The sequence below is a fragment of the Diceros bicornis genome, chromosome 2, assembly GCF_020826845.1.
Source record: "Diceros bicornis minor isolate mBicDic1 chromosome 2, mDicBic1.mat.cur, whole genome shotgun sequence".
NCBI lineage: Eukaryota > Metazoa > Chordata > Mammalia > Perissodactyla > Rhinocerotidae > Diceros > Diceros bicornis.
The window spans coordinates 39764505-39782455 of record NC_080741.1 but is presented as its reverse complement, the minus strand read 5'-3'; the positions used below and the strand labels follow the sequence as shown (position 1 = coordinate 39782455).

The following is a 17951-nucleotide window of genomic DNA, read 5'->3' as shown; positions in this document are numbered from 1 at the left end:
TTCCAGTCGCTGCACGTGGGACGCGGCTTCAGCATGGCGGGAGAAGCGGTGCGCGCCCGGGATCCGGACCCGGGCTGCCAGCAGCGGAGCGCACGCACTTAACCGCTAAGCCACGGGGCCAGCCCAATAATATTTTTAAAATGAGAGAAAGCAATGAATGAATAGGAAGTAGAGGCTGCTGGTGTAGACCAGGGCTCTTAAACTATCCCTGGTGAAGGGCCAGGTTTTAAAATTTCCAATACAGTGTGGATCCATGTGATGTCCTGCTGCAGGTCACTAAATGGCAGCTCATGCCACATGCAACTGACCACATGTGTTTGACAACACCTGAACTGATCTATACCTGTTTAGTGAGATGTGTCCATTGATCATGCAATCAGATGTCACAGCCGTGTCAAATTGCTATAAGAGTTGCCAAGCGTTTGCTTTCAATTTCTGTGCATATTTTATCACAGACCAGTAATAAGGGATCACAAAGTGGCAGTGGTCCAAGGACCAAACTGAGTAACACTGGTGTGGACCACACCACCGCATTTGTAGGAGTTGGCAGCAAAGCCCACCTGTGTGTTTGGAAGTGGCTCTTGCTTACTGAGAGCTGAGGTCCTCGATGACCTGGAGCTACGATTCTCCACCGAGTATCTCATCACATTTGATCCAGCTGGGTCTCAGTCTCGCTTGTGTCCCTGCCTCTGTTGCACAGGTTACGGGCTGGAGGTGGACATGTGGGCCGCGGGCGTGATCCTCTACATCCTGCTGTGTGGCTTTCCCCCCTTCCGCAGCCCAGAGAGGGACCAGGACGAGCTCTTCAACATCATCCAGCTGGGCCGCTTTGAGTTCCTGGCCCCTTACTGGGACAATATCTCTGACGGTGAGATTTGGGGCTTCCTCCAGCAGGGGAGGAGTGATGTAGAGCTGGGGCCCCTCCTGGGTTCTGACTGCAAAGCAGATTTTAGGTCAGATGTGTAAGAAGACACGCAGAGGGCCCATCACAGAACCTGGCATGGAAGTGGACTGTCGACGTGTCGTGCCTCATCCTGTATTTCCTGCTGGCTTTGTGTCGATTTTATGTAGTGCTCGGAAAATGTGACTTGCTTTGAGATTTAATGAAAAAGTCTAACCACCAGTTGCAGTCACCAAACACTTTTCCTTAAGGCAATTAGAGAACCTCAAAACTGAAAAATGTCAGAAACGTATAACCCTCATTTGGAAAGATCAAAGCCGTCTCATATAGAGAAGTGTTTATGAACAGACTGGACATGTGTCTTTTACTTATGAGTAATCAGGGGTCCTGTGGGGGCACACCTGGAGCACAGGGGTTCTGGAAAGTGAGGGGGGAGGCTCTCAGTTATTTTTAGAGGAGCAGAAGCATTTGTGAGCCTCCTCCTTTTTGGTCCTTTCAAATGGAATCTTCCCCTTTGTTTCTACTGATTTGTCTGTACTACCCACTGCCCTGGTAAATTGTGAACTGGATAACTGGGGGTTTTGAGTCTTTAGCTTAAAAAGTAGACTAGGAGTGGTAACTATTTTGTCTCCAGTTTCCCCTAAACATGTCGTCTAAGATTAGTTATTGAACTGCCCTCATCCCTAGACTCCGTCTCCTCACTTGTGGTTGGGGGATGAGGGAAGGGAAAAGCATCATTTTTTCGCCCTAAGTAAGGTACGGAGAGGGGTGGCTTGCTGCAGGTAGAGTGAGGGTCTTGAGCTGATCAAGGCAGTGGCAACTTGGGAAATGAAGGACAAAAATCCTTTTAGAAAGTTCTGTGCAGCACTGATCTTAGATTTGGGCATGGGTACCCCTGCCTTGGGCCCCATGTCTTAAGGGGTCCTGCTCTGTTACACCCCTCCCCACAGAGTGAGGAGACTGTGGGGCCAAGGAAATGTGCCCTGCCTCAAGCCCCAGTCTCCTCTTCTAGACCACTTAATTGGGACCCCAGTATTCCTTGCCCAAATGACCCAGGCCCGCTCCCAAGACTGGTGAGACCTCTTCCCAGCCTCTCCCCACAGTTGCCATAGGGTGGCCAAGGAGCGACTGTCTGGGGGCCGGGTAGAGAGAGCGTGGACATGTTCGTGGGGTGTTCACTCCTCCACACATGTACATGTGGGTCTGAGAATTCCCAGTTTAAACCTGGCCTTCTGCCCCCTGAGTCCTTTGAGGAGCTTGAGGGAGTGATGCTGATGGGGGTGGGCACCGGGGCACTTTGTGGGCAGAATGTGCCCTGCTTGAACTGGGTGGGGTAGGAGAAATCCTGTGGCTTTCATGCTCAAGTGGTGGCTGGACAGTGGTGTAGAGGAGGGGCTGATTGGTGGGTGAGGAGCTGATCTTGAGCAAGAGTCATCCATTCCCCAATAAAGGCAAGAAAAGTGGGTGTTTCTTTTCCTGTGCATTCTCGAGTGATTGGAAGAGGAGGCTCAGAGCGCCGGCCTGGGAGAGCCAGCAAGCCATGGAGAAATGTTTTCTCCTCTCCGCCTGCCACCTGGCCCACCAGTTGTCACCATCTCTCTCTAGAATTAGTCATGGTCTTGGACAGAAAATGAAATTCATTTTGTATTTGCGCTATTTACTACTTAGGTTTCTTTCATATGTTTTTCAGTTTTGTCGATATGGAGGCATATTTATCAACTTAGGAAGGAAAATTGAATATATTTTATTTAACAACTTGATAGTTTGATTTACAAATTTAAAATATATAGACATTTGGTATGTGGCCTCGATTTGTTCTCTTGCGCTGGGTGCCGTGGGTGCTAGTGGTGGGCCTGGCCCCACGACTGGAGAAATGAAGAAACATCCTCTGCAGCTGCACTGTCCAACGCAGCAGCTGCTAGCTGCCCGTGGCTATTTAAATTTAAATGTAAATTAATTGAAAGTAAATACGATAAGAATTCAGTGCCTTAGTTGCACTAGCCGTATTTCAAATGCTCAGTAGTCCCAATATGATAGTGCAGCTACAGGAGGTTTCCATCATCGCAGAAAGCTCTGTTGGACAGCGCTGCTCTAGTGTAGCCACGGTGCTGACACAGATGTTTGTGTTCTTATTTCATGCCTGGGGAAGAAACATCCAGAACCACCTGCATCCATCTCATTTTCCCCTCCTTCTCTCATTCCAACAGCTGCCAAAGATCTGGTGAGCCGATTGCTGGTGGTAGACCCCAAAAAGCGCTACACGGCCCACCAGGTTCTTCAGCATCCCTGGATCGAAGCTGTTGGAAAGACCTACACAGCAAACCTACAAAAGGAGGTGTCCCCCAGCAGCGAGGGCCACTTCCGGAGCCAGCACAAGCGGGCTGCAGAGCAGCCATCGTAGTCACCGCCTTGGGCACCTGTTCAGCAACTCCCCGCCCCGACCCTGTTCTGCTCAAGGACAGAGAACAGGAGAGAAGTCTAGGAGAAAAACAATGAAAAGGGCTTCTTCACGTAATTGGAAAATCAGGGGAAGGAGAGACACTCAGTATATTTTAAAGCATATTTGAAAAAATAAACTTGAGTCTTAATGTTAAATGTTGTAACATATTTTTAGATTTGTATATTTGAAGCCTTTAATACATTTTTTTGGGGGGGGAGAGACTTGTTATTAGCAAGGAATTTTTAGTAATAATAGTGTGTTTTGCTTCCTCCTTGTAATCAAGTTCATGGTATACGACATGAGTGGTGCTTCCCAGGGTCTAAACTCCCCCTGTGAGATTAATAGGGCAAATCGTGATCTTTCTATGTTAATAAAATGTGCTCTGAATGACTGAAGTGGGTCGTATTCTGATTACTTCTTAATGCTGCTGATGAAGCCAGGGAATTATGGTTCAGACGTGCCTCCTGAAGCCAACATGACTACATGTAAATGTTGTGAAGGACACTTTATTAGCTGGCAAGATCTGTTTATTTAGGATGTGCTGGTCTTGATCTCTAGCATTTTAGTCTTACTGAATATCAGATTTGGTGCAGTCTGAAAAATGGAAAGAAAAAAATCATCGATTCATTCTTGCCCCATTTATATTGCTTTTCAACCGATTATCCCTGAGTCTTCGTCACTTCTACATCTAGTCAGGCACTCTGGCTGTGATTGTGTGAACATTTTCAGATCACGAGGGAGCCATTTAGTGCGTTAAAATGTCAGAAATGCAGTAAGTGGATTACACTCAGGCTCTAAGGAGCTCCGAGAGTTCAGGCCTGTTCCCACCTGCAGGGCAGACACGCGGAGGGCTCATGATGCCTGTTCACTGATGACCTCATTCCAGATTTCTGTACTGAAACATTGATTTTTGCAGATGACTCTGGGAGTATGCCTGAGCTGAAAGCAAAACATAATCCTGATAGTTCCCAAATTGACCTTTCTGAGTTATGTGTAACCTGGTCAATAGGACACAGAGTCAACAGTGTGGGTTTCTCACCACCCCCCTCCCTTCCCTAACAGTGTTGGGGGCATCTGGGTGGAGGGGAGTATCAGTCAGGAAAACAGGAACAGCACGAGAGAGTTTGGTATAAGGAACTGCTGAAACAGATGTTGGAGAAAGCAAAAGCACAAAGGAGGCTCTGAAGGAATTGAGAGAGAGTAACCGCAGGAAGTGGCTTCCCATTCTAGGTGGAGAGCCAAGGGGAGAGGTTGGGGTGATTAGAACCCAGAAGCTTGGAGGAGAAATGTCTTGCAGTGGACGCTAAGTGTGCCACCCAGATTCCCCTTCAAGACTGACAGGAATAAGCTCCCGGGATGCTACTGGCTGACAGCCATCAGTAGTCACCATCTATGGGAATTGCACTTAACTGGGACGAGTCACCTCACCCAGGATCACACCTCCCTCCTGGGGTAGGCTGCATCCAATAATTGGTTCATGTAGAGTACGAAGGCTTGGTCCCTTTACCCCCAGTGAGGACAATGCTGAAGGGCCGTCCCAGCTTCAGGGCTCCGTTTGAGGGTTGGCTGAGCCCTGGGTTGAGACTGCATTGCAGCCCAACTTCTCCCTCACCCAGTCCTGCTTCTTTCTCTTCTCTTCTAGAGGTGATGATCCTGGGTCCACTCCCCAATAAACCTTTTGTATGCTAATCTCAGTCTCAGAGTTGGCTTCCCAGCGAACAGAGACTGTGACACCCCCAGAAACTTGGAACTGCTGCAAAGAGGTACCAGCTGGTGCTTTCACCTCAGGGGCTCCCAGGATGGGCTCTGTGGAGCTGGGACCCAGACACCCGAGGAGAGGGTGCTGCCCAGCGGGCAGTACAATGAGACTCATTCTGGAAATGCGGAAAGAGGCTGGAGGCTGGAATCAATTGCTGTTGGAATATCTTTTGATAAAGTCGCCAAAGGCACTAAATCCAAAAGAGAATTTTCAGTCCTCGTATTAGCATCGTCTGATTCTACTGACCACTCACTCTCTCTTTGAGTCATTTCTCCTGTTGACTGGGATGCCATGTTTTTCTGGTTTTCCTCCTGTATCTCTGTCTACTCCTTTGGGTCTCCTGTACAGGTTCAGTCTTCTTCCAGTTGCTAAAAGTTGTAGTTCCATCATTAGTCACTAGGGAAATGCAAATTAAAACCACAATGAAATAAGAATATCTGCTTATGAGAATGGATAAAATTTAATGGCTGCAATGAAAAGACTGACCATAACCAAGTATTGGCAAGGATTTGGAGCAACTGGAACTCTTGTGCATTGCTGGTGGGGATGCAAAATGGTACTCCCCCTTTGGAGTACAATTTGGCAGTTCCTTTCAAAGTTAAACGTATACCTACCATATGATCCAGCCATATCACTCCTAGGTATTTACAAGAGAAATTGAAATATATATGTCCACACAAAGACTTATACACAAATATTCATAGGTGCTTTACTTGTAGCCCAAAAGTGTAAACAATCTGAATGTCTATAAATTGGTGAATGTATAAACAAATTGTGGTACGTCCACACAGTGAATACTATTCAGCAATAAAAAGGAATGAACTCTTGATACATGTAACAACATGGATGAAACTAAAAATAATTAGACTGAATGAAAGAAGACAGACCAAAAAAGATTACATTCTATATGATTCCATTTTTATATAATTCTAGAAAACGTAAAATAATCTATAGTGACGGAAAGCAGATCAGGGGTTGCCTGGGGAGAGGAGGGAGGGAGCGAGGGATTACAAAGGAACACCAGGTAACTTCGGAGGTGATGGATATATTCATTATCTTGAATGTAATAATGGATCCATGGGTGTATATATGTCAAAACTTATCAAATTGTACACTTTTAATTGTTCATTAAAAGTTTATTGTGTGTCAATTATACATCAATAAAGTTATTAAAAAATTTACATGCAGTTCCTTCAAGACCAGTCCTAGATCCTCTTATTTTACCCTCTACTCTCCCTTGGCACTTGCACCTACACTCACTACCTATTTGCAGATGATCCTCTTCCTCCTTCTCCCCATTTATGTGTCAAGCCCAGGCTTCTCCTTTAAGCTCAGACCATGTTTCCAATTGGCCATATGAGATACGTGACGCATCCATGTGTAAGCATCAGAAGTTCCTCTAGGGTAGAAGGTGCAATCATCACCCCCAAACCTGGCCCTTCTCCATTGCTCTCTATCTCATGGAATGGTTCTGCTGAGCAAGTTCAAAACACAGGCATCATCCTTGATACCTCCGGTCCCCCAGCTCTGATACCTCTGTCCCCCACCTCACATCCAGCCCATCCCCATTGGTTCACTTCCTCAGTGTTGCTTGAATCTATCCACTTAACTTCCTTAGTGTCCTTCCTGATGGGCATTAAGGTTGTTTTCCACTAATTCTTTATTTTTACAAACATGTTGAATTTGCCATCCTACACGCATTTCCTTGTGCACATATGGGAGAATTCCTCTTAGACATAGAAAAATTGCAACTTGACCAGATATTGCCAACTTTATTTTGAATTAATTTATCTTCTTACAAAGAGCTGTGCAAGTTTCCTCTTTTCCCTCATGGTTTCCCACATGGTTTTGTTTTTTAATTACTAAAATGTTACTATCTGGACATAATCGAACAGTAACAACACTGAAGCTGCTTTCTAAACTTTAGCAATTGTGTAGCACTTTATAGCTCTTGGAGTGAACTCCTGTAAGTATTTCATTTCCACCTTAAAACAATGGCGCCAGGAAGTATGATTCTCAGCCTCACTTTACAGATGGGGAGACTGAGGCTCAGAGAAGTGATCTGCCTTGCCCATTGTCACTTGGCTTACCAAAAATGCCATCTGCCAGTATGGACCCCAGTGCATAGAGTGGCACCATCTCTTTAGTTCCCAGCCTCTGCTCTGCTTCTGCTCCTGCAGGGCCAGATCTCCCTGTGGATGAGGGATTCCAAACAGACTTTCTGTAACAGAGGTGTTTATCCAGAGCCTCCATTAACTCCCTCCCAGTCCTGCTTCATGAAAGCTAAAGGTTGTTTGAAACTAGTGGCTGGTACTGTGGGACCTGGGGCATCTCATGCAACCCTCTCACCTGCAGGTTGTTTGGGAGTTGATGGTGAGTCTGGAGATGGCTTAAGAGCCCTGGTTCGTCCTTCCAGGGGAGACGCCTCCAGTGCAGAAGCTCCAGGAGTGAGTGTCAAGTGACTTGCGTTCTTTCCTTAGGGCTCAGCTCCAACTCTTCTCGAGTTATCATGGGATAGTTGCTCTGTATTCCTCATCTGCTCCAGGCGGCAGAGGAGTTTCTGTTCATTTCTCCCCCTGAAAACTCATAACCTTGATGTGACGGATGCTGTGGTTGCCTTATAGAGTTCTGCTCCAGGACTGAAGCACCTGCTCTCTTGGACTTGCTTTTGGCTGAATTGAGTCTCCTTACACTTATTCAGGCATGTCTGGGGCAGCTCACATCCAATGTCTGGTCCATGTGGGTTACAAAGTTCTGGGCTTCTTGCTTCACCTTGGGCAGCTCTGCAGGCCATCCGATATCTCCTTATGAGACCAAACAAGGCCTTTGCTTCAACTATAACACAAGTCACTTCTTCTACCCAGTCCTGTGTAATTTATACCTCCTTCCCCAACAGATGTCAATTCTGAGAACAGTCCCCAGTAAACTTTCTGCACACAGATCTTGCTCTCAGAGTCTGCTTCCCAGGGAAACCAACCTGTGAATTTCTCACATCCATTTAATATCAGCAGGAGGCAGCTGCACCTGGGGGACCTTCTCCAGCCTCTCTTCCCTGGGCCCCTCCATACCTGGAATGGACCCCCTAATGCTTGGCTCTTCCAGGCTGAGGCCAATCCCAGGGGACCAGGGCACAGAATGGCTCTGGTTCCAAGGCTCCTGAGTGAGTGGGCCCTGGTGACTTTGGGGATGCTGTGGTGGGTCGTATAATCCAGGGACCAGCAAACTCAGAGAGGGGTTGCAGAATTAATTATGATTTCCTTTATTCCAAGGGGGAGATTAGAATTAGTTCCAGCATGTCAGCAAGACTTTCAGGGCCTGTGTGAGTAACTGGGCTCCACCCTGGAGCTGTGCTGGGAAGTGGAGGGAAGCTCAAGCAGGCAGTGCTGGATGCTACTGGCCGGGAGGCGAGGAAGCTAAGCCCACCTGGGACAGTTCTGGGGACATGGTGTTCCCAAAGCAGACCCTGAGACAAGGACTTGAGTGGATAGTTTCTTTGGGAGGCAATCCCAGGAAATGCGGTGAGAGAGTGGGCACATGAGTCCAGGAAGGGAGGAAAGGCAAGAAATGGTGCATTCATGCAGGGAGACCGCTGGGCAACCGAGGCTTTCTCCCACTCGGAGCCCTCTGAGACACTGTGTAGAGTACACCTCAGAATCATCCCACTTCCAGGCAAGAAAGCTGGGGCTTTGTGCACGAACTCCCCTCCTTCATTGGTGGAGGGATTTTCCTGGTGTGTTAACTCCCTGCCACTCTGGCTTGTTTTCATCTAAAGCTTCTGTAGCTGGGGATGCCTTTAAGCAGAGAGTCAGAGCAAGCTGTGGGCACCTGTAGCAGCTATTGCTGGTAGCCTCTGGCGTGGCTGACGGGATACTGTGGCGTACTGCTGCACATGGGTAACCTGGGAGTCAGGACCTCCAGGATTCAAGGCAGACAAGCACGGTGTTGCCGTGAGGTCGGGAAAAGTGGAGCTACTACACTTGTCCTATTTGCACTAGACTGAGATTTCCCTTCTGTACCCCAGAATCATGGGGGCAGGGCAGGGGCATTGTAAAGATGACAAAGATGACAAAAAACTCGATCAAAGTAGCTCTGGAGAGAGTTTAGCGTTCTTCATTGAACTACAACGAGGATTGTGGAGTTACAATGGGGGTTGTGGCATTTGGAGCTTGCCCCTGGATGCTGTTAAGTTATTCTCCGGCTGGGATTGTCCCTTGCTGTGGTTGGCAAACTATTTCCACAGATGTGTGGTGTCAGAGGCACATGGAATCCCTGGAAGTGAACCGTTTTGGTGACAGCTTTTAAATGGCCCAGAGAGACTAGATGCTCTTTGGAGAAAGAAACCGGAAAAATGATGGCTTCTATCTCTTCCAACTCAGCCAGGCAGGGGAGCTTTACTCATTGTGAAGGGGAACAAAGGAAAGTACCATCACTGACACCTTAGGATTGACAGAGCTCAGCCTGTTATAGAAGGACAGGTAGGTAGGAGAGGGCTGGCAGGCACTTGGCTGAAGAAGGACAGGTTCTTGGCAAATTGAACCAGTCTCAGGCACTGATAGAAGAAGATTCAGCCGTCTCAGCAAAGCAGCAGAATATGAGGACCCTCTCCATTCTAAAATTGTTTAGGGTGGTGTGCTGTTAGATTTTAGGAGCAAAAGAGGAGTCTTGGTCTTAATTCGTGCTTTGGAGTTCGCAGTCTTTTGTATTTTCTCCTCTTTCTTTATTGGTCTTTCTTTCCATGCTGACTTGTCTGTGGATTGGATTTCTACTCTAGGTCTGCTGTATTAGTTACCTCTTGCTGCATTACAACCAAATTTAATGGTTTAAGAACAATACTAGGTCATTATTTCTCATGAACCTGTGCATTGGGATTGTGGGCTGGGCTCCGCTGGGCAGTCCTGGTCTAGGTGGTGCTTTGTTGTTCTTGGCTAGAATAGGTGGGATGGCTGGGGTCTCACTCCATGTGGCTGCTCACCCTCCGACAGGCTAGCTTGGGCTCGATAACAGGGTGGTGGAAGGGTTCCCAGCATGAGATTGGTAGCTGCAAGGTCCTTTGAGGCTTAGCCCTGGAACAAGTATAACATGGCTTCCACCACATTATTGGCTAACGCAATTCACACAGAGCTCAGAATCAAGGAGTGGGGAAGCAGTCTCCAACTCTCCATAGGAGGAGCCTGATGGGAGGAGAATTTGTGGCCGTTTTGGCATTCTACCACATCTACCTTGCTTGGTAAGGAGGATCAACCACCCTCTTTACTAACTCATCGGCCTTTCCGAACCTGAATCTCCTCCATCTCTTCACACTCATGCTGGAGGAGCAGAAACTGTGCCAGGTTCCTTCCTCAGTCATCAGGAAAAACTCATTCATGCATTCAGCTCTTTACTCAGCAAATATGACCCAGTGCTTGCCATGAGTCAGGCCCCGTACAAGGCCCGGAGAACACAATGATGGATATGGCATGGTATCTGTGTAAAGAAGCTCCATCTTGTGGGGGAAACAGGCCTGAGGTTGATAATTTGATGCAATGTATTAAATGGAATGAAAGAGATATGCGTAGAGTTTCATATTTATTATAATTAATAGTGGTCATTTAGGAGCACATATGCAGGGCCAGGCCCTGTGCCAGGTTCTTAAAATTTTCTCAGCTAATCTCCAGGCAACTTCATGATATAGGCATTATCATTCCACCCCAGTGTTTCTTGCATGAATGGCTATAGCCAGTGTGAATTTTTAAAACAAAAATTTAATCATGTCACCTCAGTTTAAAATGACTTCTTAGGGGCTGGCCTGATGGCGTAGTGGTTAAGTTCGCATGCTCTGTTTCAGTGGTATGGGGTTCACATGTTCGGATCCTGGGCGTGGACCTACGCACTGCTCCTAAGCCATGCTGTGGTAGGCATCCCACATAAAATAGAGGAAGATGGGCAGGGATGTTAGCTCAGGGCTAATATTCCTCAGCAAAAGAGGAGGATTGGCAACAGATATTAGCTCAGGGCTAATCTTCCTCACCAAAAAAAAAAAAGAAAAAATGACTGCCTATTACGTTGAGAACACAACCGAACTCCTCACTGTGGCCTACAGAAGCTCAATGAGCTGGCCCTCTCTACTTCCTGGATTTCATCTCCCACCCCTCTCCCCTTGGCTAGCTCTGCCGTCATAATACAAACACTTCTGTGGCTTCTCAAGCACAGTCAACACCTTCTTTGGGGGCATTTGCACTGGCTGTCTCCTTTCTCTGGAATGATTTTCCTCCAGCTCTTTGAGGTCTCAGCTCAAATGCTACCTCCTCCCAGCAGCTGTCTTCCTGAGACGCTGTACCATCCCCCTGTTTAATTTCCTTCGATGAACTTCTCAGTATTTGAAACGACCTTGCTTATTTTGTTTGTTTATTTGTCTGCACCTCCCTCTCCCCCCACTGCTAGAATATAAACTCCAAGAGGGCAGGGACCTTCTCAGTCTTGTATCATCTGTGTCTAGAACAGTGCCTGGAAAATTTTAGGCTCATAATAAACACTTGTTGTGTGAATGAAGAAATTCCTGATTTACTGTTGAGGACACTGAGGACCCAGACCACACAGGTAGTAAATGGCAGAGCTGGGATCTGAAACCATAATTATCAAAGGCTATGGTGCTTCCCTCCATGCCGTCTTGCCCAGGGAACCTGGAAAAGCATCCCTCTCCCCTTTTTTGTATCTTGATCCCAAACGTTATGACCTTGCCTTTTGTCCCAGTGTGGGATCACTATGGCCATCCCTCTATGGCAAACACTAATAGCTGAGTTGCTATGAGACAGAATCTCCATAGCTGTTTTCTTTCATTCTAAGGTGGAAACGTTTTCCTATTTAGCATTTCTTCCATTGGAGTGCATTTTACAACTGATGAGTACTTTATAATATAGTCTCCTTTTCCCCTTGAAGGCTCTTGTTGAACCTAGGGTATACCCTACAGTGATGATATCCTAGAATCTGGAAACAGATTGCAGGGAAAACTCTGTAATTGTTTTCCAGAAAGCAGTGGTACTAGGAATAAAGAGTGGAAATTTCTCTCTTTCCCTTGGGTTGTATTCTTTCTGTTTTCATAGATACTGTACAGAGTAGGGTTAGATATTTATTTTGTTTTTAATGTTATATTATTTTTCTCCTTGTCTATCTTCCTGATAGAATCTGGGATTTGAATAATACAAGAACATAAAGATTTATCTAGATTTGTTCTGACAATTTTCATATCACTGAATATACTTGGAGAAGAAAATTTGACCTTAAGAAAAATTACATTGAGAAATCCAACTGCTATCACAAAAACCATGCAGCACAGAGGAAATGATGCTTTGTCTATTGTGGTACCTGTGTAATTTATGTCAACAGAAAGCCAATAACTTCATCATGATCTGAAAGTTTATTTCACTTGAGAGATCTTGGGCTCTCTCCCCATCTGATAGAAGGAAGGATGCTGTATAAATTCTCAGCTCCAAATTTTCAAAAGAACTTTGGTGGGAGGTGGGGGTAGGGGAAGACAGATGGTGCTCAGATTGCTCTCATTTCACATCAGCCATCACCAAAGGCTCCCAGGCATTTGACAGAGAGAAGTTTACGCAGAGCATCATGGAGGTAACTCTGGAAACAGAAAATACGATCTTAGTAAGCATTCTTCCTAAAACTAAGGATGTCATTTTAAATTGACATGTTGAAATTGATGTTTGACCAATAGATGTAGAGTCACTCAGTCTTTTTTTTTTTTTAATCTAATCTTAATGCAAGTTGCTTAATTCACTTTTCGACTTCAGTTTTCCTATCTGGACATGGCAGGTATTAACATTAGTCTGAAACAACAGATGTGCAACAATTATTGCATAATTTTATTTTCTATCAATTGAATTACGTTTTGACTGTGCTCCCCCATCCTGCTGGCTGGTGGGCAGTGGTCTCAGCCATCCGCTCCACACTGGACCACAGTTCTGGGGTCTTGCAAAGTACCAAGTCTTGGGGAGCATCCTTTAGTGATCAGTTCCCATGGGGTTACTGCTGACATATTCACTGTCCCAGCCCACTTCTCTGCTGTTCCCTTGCCTCTAGGGCTTGGGAATCCTTTGTACAACTTTCCATAGTCCTATCTCCATGGTCACACTGATGATTCCTCTTTGGAGTTCTCTTGCTGGGCCTCCACTTGGATCCCTGGGGCTCCCAGAGCTCATAGAATTCTATTTCCTTAAGCCAGGAAGAATCTCTTTGGTTTGGAGGAGAATTCCTTCTTCTTCCTTTTCTCTCTGTAAGCTCCTTTCTCCCTTCCTACACTCTTCCATAGATCCTCCAAATTTTCCCCTGGGTAGGGCTGGGATTAGGGAGAGGTGAATGAGGAATCCTCAGCCACTAAATTTAAGGATGCACCTTAAAAATCACGGATTTTGTATTTATTTTGTATTTTTTTAAATATTGCATTAAAATATTATTTATCCTGATTACTGAGTTTTTTGGTGGCTCCTTAGATTTTACAGCCAAAGATAGTGCCTCACCTGCCTCACCCTAATCCCAGCCGTGGATTTTGGAAACAAAAACAGAAGACGCCACGGCTTACTTCTCTTTTCTGTCCTGCCGTGTACCCTGAAACCAGTTTGAATTGAGGGAGAGAGAGAGGGGAAATGCAGGGAGGACAAACTATGAATTAATACCTCAAGATGTATCTAGCCATACAGAAGTAGAGGGTTGGGCTCTATCTCAAAGGCTTGTTCCAGCTCTCACGTCTGTGCTTCTAATACCATGGAAACAACGAGACTGTGGCTCATGGATAGATGTGCAAAAAGGAAGGTACCTATTCCCTCATCCACCTCAGCCATCAGCAGCAATTAAAACAGCTTTCAGCTCCGATTCTTGGCTATGGAGATGGGCCAATCGACAAGGCCTCACTAGCTGGAAAAATCACAACAGAGATGATAGTGGTCCATGACCTGCCGGATGTCTCTCAGTTTCTTTTTCCTCATTTCTTTGAGGCTCAACTGCTTACTTTCAGCTGTGGCCCTGGGCCGCTCCGCGCTTTTGCACTCATTAAAAAACACAACCAAAAACACTTTTTCAAGAAGAGCTTTCATTCCCCAAAATGCAATCCGATAAGCTTGATCCTATTTTTATAAAAGGCCCAACTTTTGCCAATGGCACCACACAGCACTCTTATTAAGGAGGGAGAGCCGAGTCTTCAAATCGGAGAGCAATTCCTTTTACTGTGTTTCTTTCTTCAAACTTGCCCTCAGGGGTAAAAATCAACACCAGGGAAACAATATAAGGTTGTGAAAAGTCAGCGGAGCCATTCCCTTGCCTGGAATCAGAAGGGCCTGGGGCCTTTGTACCCAGGAGGCAGCCGCTTTCAAGCTGCCTGGCGTGGCTTTTTCAGCCCTCAGAAAAATGTTCAAGGGCTCAACATTTTTTTTTCCTGCTTTGCCTACTCCCTTGAAAATAACAGAAGCGCCATGGGACACTTTGTCCCACACTGGCCGCTTCTGTGGGTTTTCTTTTGCAAGCTTTCCAACACAGGCTTCCCTTCCATGGGCTCTGTGTGACTGGACGTTTTTTCCACTCATTTTGTTTTCCAGGGTTGTGTTTCCATTGCTCTGTCACATCACATTCACAATGAACAGAGCCAGCAGTGACATCTCCTCCACACACACCTCCCCTTACCTCTGCTTTGTTCCTTCCTTCTTAAGACACTTTTCTCAATGTGTGTATCCGGATAAGGTGCATCTTCATCAGGAATCATGAAGCTGCAAGGAAGAGAAGCCCAAACTCCTCAGGTAGAGAGGGGGCTTATTGCAATGGCATGGGGGCATCTTACGGAAAAGATTTCATGAGAACCAGAGGTCACCTGTACTGACTCTCCAGCCTCGTTATCCCTTGAGGCCCAGTGGGCCCTCAGCTAAGTCTTGAACTGGGTGACCCCTCCTTTACCTCCCCTGCACACCAGCTTGCTTTACACCAACTTTGTGGGTCTTGCTCTCCCATATTTTTGGGTCTCATGGTGCCCACTCTGGCTGCTGATTCTCTGTTACCTTGTAGCCTGACTCCTCAGAGCTAAATGGCTCCATCTCTCGGGATCCACTTCCAAATTCCTGAGAAAGAAACACTGATTGGCTCAGCTTGGGCCAGGTGTCCACCTCTAACCCAATCAGCTCTGTCTGATGATGGTGGAAGGTCACATGGTACAGGGGCTGTCCCTTTCTGAGGAGAATGAGTTGAGGGTAGATGTTCTAAGAAGAGGAGGGTATGGGCTGGGCAGGAAATAATTAGCATCTCTGGTGTCATCCCTATGTGCCACTTTCTGCTTACTGTCCGTTGCTCTGGGGTACACTCTGGTAAACTTCCCTTTAAAGGAACCATGATCCTCTTCTGATGGTCTGACTCTTTGTTTTGGGTTCTGATGTTATATGTTGCTTAGAGAGGGCTTCTCTACATCAAGATTAAGTTTTAAAAATTTTTCATATGCATACCTTTATTAAACATTTAAACAGTAAATATTTCGTCCATTCAGAATTTATTTTGGTACAAGGTGTTGGGTAGGGAATTCAGTTTTATTTTTTTTCCTGGTTGTCCTGACACATTATTTTTACTTATTCACTTTTTTCACTTTAAAGAATATCTTATTTATTATATGCTAAATTTTCTTATGCATTAAGTCTGTGTCTAGACTATATTCTGTTTCAGTAACCTGTTAACCCATGTGCCAGAACTACCATCTTTAAATTACTATGGGTTGCTTCTTTTACCTGGTAGAGTCATTTTGTACATCCTCTGAGTATTCTGATTGCTCATCCTCATAGACCAGACTTGTCTCATTTGTATGATATCAGACATTGGACTGGTCCCATGAAAGTCAGCGGAGGTCTTCCTCTCCACAGAGGGAGGCACCTTACTGTGGGAGTGCCTATTTTGTGTTGGGCATTTGCCCTCCATGTCCACTTCAGCAGACCAAAGCTGCCAGATTCAAGGTCTCCTCACCAAGCAGCCCAGCCACCCATGGCAGGAGCTGTTCTCAGCACCATGCAGCTCACTTCCCACATGCATAGCGCATGGGTGAGCTCTGAGGAGAAGTGAGGTCACCTCATTCCATCCAGCTTTGGCAGCAGGTTAAGAGGCCATTCCTGTAGGATTTTGCTTTTGGATGACTGCAACGCCACCCATCCCCATTTCTAGCCACTATGGCTCAGAGCTGGGGTGAAAACCAGGTTCCTGGGATCCCATCACATAGTTTCCTTCTTAGAAGTTTTTGTAGCAGATAGTGAAAAGACTGGCACTTCTTCTAGGGTCTCCTTTGTCTGCAATCTTTCAGTTTATAAATTTTAGGCATGTGGTTGCTACCCTTCTGGTTTCTTGCTATGATTTAGAATTTTTGCCCCTGAGTTCATCTAGTTATTTAATGGAGATTTCAGAAACGGGAGAAGAGAATAAAATGCATAGGCTTAATTACCACTTGGATTGGAGGTTCTATAATTTTTTAAGGGAGCAATGGGAATGATCCCTTTCCTTAAAGGTGGTGTTTCTAAAACATGGGTCTCTAATGGATTGTATGACTTGTCCACAACTCTGCCTGCCCTCCTCGCCCTTGTGCTGGTTTCTCTCAACCTCTGCGGGAGGAATGTACGTCCTGACTCCATTGATGATGGCCACGTGACTTGCTTTGGCCAATAGAACATGAGCAAATATGACGTAAGCAGAGGCTTTAAATGTATTTCCTGTTTAGTTTGGCCTCTTGTGCTTCTGCCATCTGCTACAAAAAGAGCATGCCCTGGTTCAAAGATGGGAGACACATGGAGCAGATTCGAACCTGGCCTGTTGACCAAAGCAGAGCAGCCCTAACTGACCTGCACATCTGTGGGTGAGAAAAACAAATGGTTGCTATTGTAAGCCATAGCTTACAGGGGTTGTTTCTTACGCAGCACACCACTATCGCAGCCAAAACCCGACTAATATTGAGTCATATATAGACCTCTTTTAGAGGAAGGAAATTCTAGCAAACTCTCTGTGTTGATATTTATTCATTCAACAAACAATACTGCATGTGTGTGTGTGTGGGGGGAGAGATGGAAATAGGGAGATCAGTTAGAAATAAATCATTTTATATAATGTAACTTCGATATTTCAAACAATACGAGGTATACATTTCTTATCCTCGTAATTCATACTCAATCATAAAAGCAAAACAAAATTACAACTTAACTTCAAATAAGGTGACATCAATAATCTACATCAATTCAGTGGGATGGATAATGTTTTGCTTCCACTAAGTGGTCTCTTGGACTGCAAATATGATCCTTACTCTTCTGTCTTGGCTTCTTCTGAGTTGCGTGCTCGAGCCATTGTGAGCCCTGTGACAACTCACTCCTGACAGCTCTTTTCTCCAGTCACTGTGGAGCTCGAAGCTGAGTCCTTTGATTTTTACTTAGAACAAATGCTTCCTTAAGAAGTTAGTCCATCTCTGTTCTGTTTCATTAACAATTAAAATAGTAGCACTTGACAAAACTTCCTAGCACTGTCCTAACAAATGCAAAATAATGGCATGGAATCTGGTTTGATGATTTTCCTTTCCTTTGGCAGTCCGATGATCTGGCACATATTCGTACTAACTTTTTCAGGCTATCACAAAAACAAAAACATACAACCAGCTCACGGATCTTGGAGAGAACTTTGGGTGCTCAGCTTACTCATCCAGTTGAAGACCCACTGCATTGATTTTGCTGGAGAGAAAGGAAGAGACAAAGCAGACTTTTCACAGTCTGGGCAGCAGGGGGTGCTCTTGACATTGGGAATCACTCTGGGACCTGCTGTGCTAGGAGCGTTGGTTGGCTTTGGATGCAATTTGCTAGTGTTGCATT

At 45.7% G+C, this 17951-nt stretch overlaps 1 protein-coding gene across 1 annotated transcript in view; it reads left to right on the top strand.

The window, feature by feature from the left end:
• DCLK3 (doublecortin like kinase 3) overlaps positions 1 to 3730 on the top strand; it is a 47548-nt gene extending 43818 nt beyond the window's left edge. The window contains exons 4-5 of the mRNA XM_058554816.1: positions 701 to 868; positions 3109 to 3730. Of these exons, the coding sequence (XP_058410799.1) occupies positions 701 to 868; positions 3109 to 3302 (362 nt within the window). The 3' untranslated portion in view covers positions 3303 to 3730. The remainder of the gene's footprint in view (positions 1 to 700; positions 869 to 3108) is intronic.
• The last annotated feature ends 14221 nt before the right edge of the window (positions 3731 to 17951 follow it).